The following is a 9751-nucleotide window of genomic DNA, read 5'->3' on the forward strand; positions in this document are numbered from 1 at the left end:
AAATATTCCATGCTATTTGTAGACATAAAAAAAAACAGTCAAGTACGAACCAAATTGTGTGAGCAGTAAATTGCAACAATCAGTGAGTCAGATTTCTTCTTCTTCTTCCTTTAAACCCCACTCAATTTCTCCTCGACATTCCCCCAAAAACATACACCTTCCTATTTAATACTCCCCTTTAATTCACATTTACACCAATAAATCTCCAGCTCTTTTCTCAATAACCCCATAATTTCTCTCTCTTCTTTCTCTCTCTAATGGAAGATTTCGGCCTTTTTGAACCCGACCCGCTTCTGCAATCCGGAGCTTTCATTGATCCAAACCCGATTTCTTCAAATGGGGTCATCCCTCCAACCGTTGATCCGGTTGCGGTGGAATCTCCGGCGCAGATTCCCGATGAGAAGGGCGGAGGAGCAACTTCGAATGGGAGTAAGAAGAAATCCGGTAAGAAAACTGCTGCCGGGGATGAATCTCAGCCGTCCGATTGTACTATTGTGCCGAATCCTGATTGGTTGTCTTCTGATTGGGTGGTTCAAGAACGTGTTAGGAATTCCGGTGCTTCTAAAGGTTCTCGCGATAAGGTATTCTTTTTTTTTTTTTTTTTAAATACTGATTTAATTTGATTTTATGTTTTTTAGTTTTATTAGAGTATGAATCTTGATTTAGTGGAGCTTTTAATATTTGGGGAAGGTTTGATTAATTAATTAATTAATTCGAATTGAAATGTTGGTGACTTTGTGGTACAAGTATTGGGTAATCTACAAATTATTTGGTTTATTGATGTTGTGCACTTGTGTTTGTTACACTGTGGATATTTCTTGGTTTTATTATTTGTAATCTACAAATAATTTTTAGACGTAGGCCTATTCACTCCACTTTACAAAATAATTTCATTTAAAAATAATTTGTAAAGAAGACATATAATAGAGAATGCCTAAAATTAATATAGGCCGTAGTATTAATCCTTCTCTAATCTTTGGTGTTCAAATTAGTTTGATAAATCGCTCATTTATCTACTCTAAATAACTTAAAAAAAAAAAGTGTGTTAAAGAGGTGTGTTGCATTAAAAAAAAAAAAAAAAAAAAAAAAAAACAAAACAAAACGGAAGAAGTATATACGAGTTTGTGTTTGTCCCAACAATTAACTTTACACTTTAATTTGTGTTGTCTTAATACTCAAAATGTAAGATTCCGCATTTTTATGGGATGCTGCAAAAAGTGATTTTTGAAGAAAATTTTGAGATGGATAGAGTAGTTTTGATACTCATTATATAATTGACATAATTCCATAGTTGCTTTTTTTTTCATATGATAGTGTATTAGTTCTATGCTTAGTGAGGTATGCTTGGTAATTGTTTAATTGAGTGTTTGTAACAAGTTATTGCTTGTAGTGCCTGAAAGTTCCTTCTCTGGGAGGGTAGTGTTGTGATCCGGAATTAAGTGAAAGCAATTGGTATGTAAGTATGTTAGTCATTGTTTCGTGATAGCGGACTGGGTGTATAAGATTTGAGGTGTCATAATAAATGCTCGCGAGTTAACATAGGAGAAGTAAATCATGACCTATTATTGATAGTAAATTAGGAATGCCTTATTAGGTTGGCTATAGAGGATGAAGAAACACGTTCCGTAGGATTCATGATGATTACATGATTAAGGAGATTCAATTGTATTGGAGTACTCATTTAACTGAGCTTAATTCAGGCCAAAACTTAGTGAACTAGTTTGGCATTTGGTAGATTCTGCAGTTGTTGCATTTGTGGGTAGTTGAAGGCTTGAAGCTTCATAGTCTTTGCACTTTGCATACTATGGCTTCATAGTGGTTGAAGCTTAATTTTTATTTTTCTTAATCTGGCTCCTCATGTATTTGAAAGCTTTCAAGCCATTCAAGGGTTACAGCAAAGTCAACAGTAGGAAGCATTTTCAATGAGATTATCAAATAAGTAAACTTTTGGCTGTTTTCAGACTAATCACTAATAACTAAGGTTCTATTCAATGATTTCAATCTAGTTACAAAAAGTTACTCATAGGTGAACTAGGGACTAGGGTTTCATTAGCCGTTTGTTACTTAGCACACACTTTTTGTCATGGCTGCTCCTAACTTCAAGGAATGCATGTTGAGCAGTATGTTAATGTGGATTCAATAACTAATATACGCCATGGGTGCACGATAGTGTTGTACTTTACCAATTTCTAATTGTTCTGGGATTTTTGGCCTATACCCTGTTAAATTGTCATATGTCCTGTGTTAGTACTTAAAGGTGAGATTGAAAGTCCGTATGTCAATGGCCCAACTAGGTAGAAGGCATACCATTCTTCGTCATATCATTGTATATCTAGTAATTGGTAAAGAACTCCCTATTAAATTTGAGATTATGGAACTCACTGCTTCAATCCAACCCCGGAGTGAAGCCTTTGTATCTGCCTCCTGAAATTCGATTAAGATGAATAGTTATGGCCAGAAGCTAGCATTTAGACTTTCGGAGGTAAATTCAATCCTGAGAACTCTTTTTTAACCCTTTATTCTACAATTTTCACTTTACTGTTCCGTCCTGATTTTTATTTTGTGTGTCCTACATCTACTGAATATTGTTTCTTACGTATCCTTTCCTTACAAAAATCTTTTCATTCGAAAATATTTACAAAGGTGTTTTTTTGGTGCTCCTTTCCATATTTGTTTTCCTTTTACTCACATTATCTTACTGCTTAATGTGGCTTTAAATGATCAAATCAGTTTGTTTGGAAGTTCATCTATCTCTAAAAGGCATGCTTGGATTGGAGATAATAAGGTAATAAAAGTCAAAACTAGAAAAAACATAATTGATTAGAGGTATTCTTGAAGGAGGTAAGGCTTTTACAAATAGAATAAGGTGGTTGTGGCACGAGGAAAAGAGAGATATGGAGAAATCATCACCCTCAAAATGAGGTTTATAGTTACCCATCCTCCCCCTAGTGTAACTATTACATCAAAATGAGGGTAATAAATCCCTTTTCTTTACCTCTCATCACCCTATCACTACATAGTTCTCTTATAGTCACACCATCACTCCTCTTTTTTCCTTGTATTCACATTCATTTTCTTAAGTTTGGCTTTTATTACCCTAATAATAACATCATTCTCAGTTCATTTCTTGAATCTGATTGATAACATGAAACTATGAAAGTCATTGATTTCCGTAGTAATCACATTAGTTTTTGGAGGAGCGTGTTTTGAAAGAAATTTTGCAGAGTAATTTGACAAGGGTCACAGGGAATAATCATATACCAAAAAAAAAAAAAAACACTGGCTTTTCCAAATCTTTTAGACCATTGATTTATCTATACATCTTTTTATGCATCCAAAAATATTGTTTGACTTGTAAACACCATAGATGTTAGGGCTGGCTTTTACTAAGTTGATTCTTGCTTTAACTAGGTGTTTGCCAAACCTGGTTTGCCTAGAGATCAGACATTGTTAAAAGATAATTGCTTATCAAAAATACAATTAAAACTTGATTTTACATTAGTTTGCTCCTTAATTTTTCATAAAAGTTATGGTGCCATAATTTTGGTGAATTACTATTGTGACAGTGTGACTTCACTATTAAAGTAGAAGATGTATAGTCCTCAACAGCCATAGATAAGCATTGCACCTTATAAATATGAAAGGAACATATTTAGCGGGTCTAGGTAATATTCTTGACATCTGTTGCAGTGTTGCTTAGATTCATAAGGTCATGTGACTAAGTTTTTACAGTGGCTACCACAGACCTAGCGCAACTCTCCTTTTTATGGCCTTGAGACAATGAGACACACTCTGAATGTCACAAATAAATACTTACACAGTACGCAACTCTCCTTTTTATGGCCTTGAGACACACTCTGATTTGTTGTTGTAATTGCTTAGATCCAAGGGAGGGGGATCATTGGTTGGAAAAAGAGAAATTTAAATGATTATGCAAACATTAGGGGATAATATAGATTTCACTTGCAATATTTAGAGGGTCTAGGCTATAATTTTGTATATTAGTGATGTACTGAACTCAACTGTGCATACTAGTCATGTATTGAACTGAATTATTCATCATATGTTGAATGGAACTTTTTTACTTATTGGCCCTGAAATGAACTTATTAGCTCTAAACAGAACTTGGTTGATTTAATTAGCCCTGGACTGAACAAATAAATCTGATCTGGATTAAAATTTACTTTTTTGAAGTGTAAAGAACAAGACCTATGTGCAACTTTTGACTAAAGGGTCCATGAATAGCGTCCAAATGCCCATAAACTGTAAATATAGGTTCGAGATTCTACTTTCTCTACAGATTCATTGTAAACTATCGTTATTGGTTGTACTGAATGCATATCTATACACTTCTTGAACCAATGGGTAGAACTGATTTTGATTGGCTGATCAACATTGTGGACTTTTGTCATTCCAACTTTATGTTGACTAATTGTTTCTGGATCTATATCTAAGCTGATGAGTGCTTATAAAGGTATGATTAATTCTAGCTTTGTATCTGAACCAACGAACTGAAAGGCTCATGGCATTAATTGAAACTATGATGTCATTTTAAAGCTATATACATTTAGTCGATGCTATCAGCTGCTGGTAGGAACAAAGAGCATCTCTCTCAAGGTTATTTTTAGGGCACATACACATTACTGTATTCTCTACTTGTACTCTTCTGTGCCATTTGCTCATAAATTTCATCTTTACTCCAACTTGTTCTTTGTGCAACAAAGCAAGAGATGTCTCTTCTGATATGTTGAAATTATGCTCTACTCCTGCAGGTCTCTGTATTTATATGCCAATATATTGTTCTTCTTGTCTCTTCTTCCCCGTTTGGGGGCTAATATTAATCCTTGTGAGCTAACCTGCTTGGTCTTCGTCCTTGGCAGTACTATATAGAGAAAGCGACAAAGGTTAGGCTCAGGTCAAAGAAGGAAGTGCTCAACTATATCCAAACAGGAAGTTCCACAAAGAGAAAGAATAAAACAGATGATGCTAATGGTTCGGTAAGTTGAACAAAATCTGCTTTAGAAACTACAGAAAAATACAGGGCATTGACTATTGAGTATCATAATCTGCCCAAGTCAGGCTATCAGAAACCTGGTGTCCTGGTGCTCATAATAGCTTTGATGTTGCTTTTGCAGCCTGTGCCTGACTCTGCCACCCCTAAGCGGAAGAAGGCTGAGTCAAAGGCAAAAGTTTCTTGGAAGAACTTCAATTTTCACGATGCCCCGGCTAAGGTGAAATGGATCTTGTCTGATATCTATGAAGGGACGTGGAGGCCCTTGACCAATAGCGTTGAGAGGGTCCCTGAATCTGCCAAGCAAGAGTGGAGTGCAGCTTTTACTTACCTCTCTTTACCAAATGGTAGCAACGGTGCATTATTCTGAGAGTTATCCTCTCTCTCGATTGTGGGATTAAAAAGGCTAGTTAAAACATACTAACAAACCACAGAAGTGAACCATGTCTATATAGTGTAATAGTGTCTTTCCTTTTGCTTCTTTTTGAGCTGAATATTTGTGAATAATCTTAACATTTATGGTGCATGGTTCTTTTGACCCAATAGGACTAGTTAGATTGAAATTTAGCTAGTTTTCTTTTGTTATTACAACTTAGTAATTTAAATTCTCTGCATTTTGAAGTTACAGACCCTTGGTTCTTAATGTTCTTTTTACAATTTTATGTTTCCTTTATAGTAGCAGATCTATACTCGTAATGACAAAAATGCCTTCCATTCTAGTGGGATTCCCAAAATACTCGTAACACTTGTGAATTAGAGAAATTTCCAAAATATCCCAAGAGATTGTTCCAATTCGAATGCATGATTTTGGAGATGACTAGCATTGCTTGTTTAGAGCAAGCATTTTTCCTTATCATATCTTCAAGCTTTACCTTGCTTCTATACCGATCTTAGGGAACTCTCTTGTGCATAGATAATCACCCCTCTACTCCGTCTTCATTCTTTGTCAAATGGAATTCAAGACCAAAGTCTACAAACTACAGAGTACAAACATGAAATACCAAGTGACAGTAATCTCTTCCTAACGGAGATTGTGGTATAATTGTATAAATGATTTATTTAGAAATATATAAACATACAAAAATAAACATTAGAAAGCCCTTCTCACGAGGAGGATTCTTAATGTATCAAAAGAAAGAATAGAAAACAAACTAGAGTTATTACAAACATCAATATTCATAATACATACAACATACTACATTAGCTATCCAATCCGTTGCTTGATTTATTAGGATAGATACATATGCTACAGTTGATTTTGATGCTATATAGTTATAGGTGAGAAATCCATTGTTTCTAATTTTTTACTTGGTAAATCGATCACCTCTCTTTAATGACTCTCATACGGAAATGAACAATATATTCTTTACTCTGTATTTCTCTAATAACTCTCATATGGAAATGAATGAACACATACCCTCTTTTTTCTGTACTTCATATATAATAGGAAAGTTTTCATTGGCATTGGTTATTTTCAAATTTGGCATTGTATATAGTTTTCATAAACTCTAACAGGTGAGAGTGAGGGATAGCTCAAGTGGTTAGAGCTTCCCTTATTCTAGGAGATCCTGGGATTGATTCTCACCCCCGATATTTTTTTTCTTACATTGCATCCATTTTTTTTAAAATTACAAATTGAAACCAAATGTACTACTAAAAATTGCAAATTGCAGCCCAAAGTACTTCTAAAAAATTACAAAGTGCAGTTATTTAAAGTATATATGTTGCAAATTGCAGTCATTTAAAAAAAATTGCAAATTGCAGCCTAAAAGCAAAAAAAAAAAAAAAAAAAAAAATTCTAAATTACAACTCAATTTAATTTTTTCATCGATTTACGTGCTAAAAATTGTTCCGTTAAGGTTTTATGGGCCATTTTAGGCCTTAAAGGTCCAAGTTGTGCTTGGAATTGGCAAACATTAGCGTAAGTGTCTTGATTTCACGGTAAAAAAAATACTTGCACAAAAATCGATACATTTTTTTATATGCAAATTGAGGTACTTACATTATTTTTTGTCAATTCCAAGCTCAATTCGAATCCTTAGGGGATAAATTGACCCCTAAAGTCTTAATAGAACATTTTTTCACACGCAAATCTATGGAAAGATTAAATTGGGTTGCAATTTAGAATTTTTTTTTTAGTGCTTTTAGGCTGCAATTTGCAATTTTTGTTTTTAAATGACTGCAATTTGCAAAATTTAAACTTTAAATGGCTGCAATCGACAAATTATTAGCAAAGACAAATTAGTTGTATTGGTTTTATAGATGGGAGTCAATCTAACGGAAAAATGAGGTTACACATATAAACAAATGGGATTATTCTTGTAATAGTTAAAAACTTAAAACAAAATATAGCATGTAGACCTGTCAATTCCTGACTCGACCCGACCCGACTCGATTCCAAACCCGTTTTAGTAAGAGAAAACCCAAATCTGACCCAACCCAGCCCAAATGACCCAAAATAGAACTGATTTTGACCCATTTATCATAATTTGTAATGATCCTAGCCATCCAAACCACTTGAACCAAACAACCCGAAATTTGACCTGAAGTCGACCCGTTGACCAGAATTGACTGGTCTAATATAAATAGAGTTTACCCAATTAAATAATATACATGGGCAGCCACATGGTGTGACCACTTTACATACGTAATTAACATAAGACAAATGAGGTTACTTGTAATGCGCTATAGATGAGAGTCAATCCAATGGAAAAGTGAGGTTATACATATAAACAAATGGAATTACTATTGTAATAGTTAAAACAAAATATAACAGGGGTTACTCGAATAATATGCATGGCTAGCCACGTGGTGTGGCCACTTTACATGCATATAATTAACATAAGACAAATGAGGTTACACATATAAACAAATGAAATTACTATTGTAAGAGTTAAAACAAAATATAATAGGAGTTACCCAAATAATATACATGGCCAGCCACATGGCATGACCACTTTACATGCATATAATTAACATAAGGAAAATTAAATGAGGTTACTTGAATAGGTTGTATAAACGATAGTCAATCCAACAGAAAAATAAGGTTACACAGATAAACAAATGGAATTATTCTTGTAATAGTTAAAACAAAATATAACAGGGGTTACCCGAATAATATATATGGCTAGCCATATGGTGTGACCACTTTACATGCATATAATTAACATAAGACAAATGAGGTTACACATATAAACAAATGGAATTACTATTTTAAGAGTTAAAACAAAATATAACAGGAGTTACCCGAATAATATACATGGCCAGCCACATGGCATGACCACTTTACATGCATATAATTAACATAAGGCAAATGAGGTTACTTGTGTTGGTTGTATAAACGAGAGTCAATCCTACGGAAAAATGAGATTACACATATAAACAAATGGAATTATTCTTGTAATAGTTAAAACAAAATGTAAAAGGTTACCCGAATGAACAAATGAGATTACTCTTTTTTTATTTTTTTTCAATTTATGTTACTTTTATAAAGAGTTACTTGTATCGACAAAATAAGGTTACTCGTATAAATGAATAAGTATTATTCTTATTATAAACAAATGTGGCTACACACATAACTTGCTGTTTATTTTTTTTTTTAACGAAGTATGTTGTTAAATAAAAAAATAAAAAATTATCTACTTGTATCATTATTTGGTGAATTTTGAAGGGTTTTTTTTTTTTGTTTTTAAAAAAAAATATTACTTGTGAGTGTCTCACTTAGAAAAAGAAAAGGGATGGCATCACTCCGTAAAGTAGAATAGTTATTCCTACTAATTACTATGGATATGCATCATTAATTGGTTTAGTATGGATCTCTTTGGGCCTTGTTTATGGACCAAATCCTCCTCCTTTGTTTAGGTTGTCCATCTTTAATTGCTACTAGATAGAGATTAACACATGGTCCCACTTATAAGTGTGTCTATATTTATTATGCTTTTTTTTTTTTCAAACAATTTTTAAATAAGATTTTACTCTGTACTAATTAATTTTCTCCATGCATGATTCTAATTTTTAACCATCATTCTCTTTTCTCAAGCATTACATTAAAACATTGTCCCTCATTTTTTAAAAAAACAATTTTAAAACCAGATTCCACCAATTAAATTTCTCCATCGGCTTAAAAAAAAAAAAAAAAAAAAGATTTCTCCATGCATGATTATAAATTTTAATCATAATTCTCTTTTCCCAAACACTACATTAATACATTCCACATATAAATTTGTCTTTTTTTTTTTTTGAAAAGTTAAACTAATTATTAGTACATATATATTTTTTTTTTCCCAATGGAGTAGTACGTATCTTATCGATTCATTTGCATACAAATGGTTTGAGCCAATTTGATATAGCTTGCAATAAATATCAAGATACTTAATACACCCAAATCATGTATGATACTTTCCACACACAAATCAATCGAATTAAGTACTCCAATAATGCATATGAACACATCTCTTTTACATGATATTCTACCTTATATGGCAAATACTGCAAATCCTTACATTCTTTGTACCATATCAATAATATCATACACCCCGGCCGATATTATCCCTCATTTCCTTAGAAAACATTAATAGTTCCGTAGTATTAATAACCGTTATGAGCTCAGCATCTCTCATAGACATAAAATCAACGTGACTAATACATAAATGCTAAAGCAAAATAAATATTACTAGCATAAAGTGTAACTGAGAACTGTAAGAAACAAACACTCACTTGAACGAGAAGAAAATGGATGAA

At 33.1% G+C, this 9751-nt stretch overlaps 1 protein-coding gene across 1 annotated transcript; it reads left to right on the forward strand.

Moving 5' to 3' along the window:
• Window positions 1-5638, forward strand: LOC145620274 (methyl-CpG-binding domain-containing protein 6-like). Its single transcript, XM_081674922.1, has 3 exons — window positions 1-581; window positions 4881-4997; window positions 5136-5638. Exons 1-3 carry the CDS (start codon window positions 258-260, stop codon window positions 5379-5381), a joined length of 687 nt encoding a protein of 228 aa, XP_081531048.1. The 5' UTR covers window positions 1-257; the 3' UTR covers window positions 5382-5638.
• Window positions 5639-9751: the final 4113 nt, after the last annotated feature.

The sequence above is a fragment of the Chenopodium album genome, chromosome 3, assembly GCF_948465745.1.
Source record: "Chenopodium album chromosome 3, dcCheAlbu1.1, whole genome shotgun sequence".
NCBI classification, from domain to species: Eukaryota; Viridiplantae; Streptophyta; class Magnoliopsida; order Caryophyllales; family Amaranthaceae; genus Chenopodium; species Chenopodium album.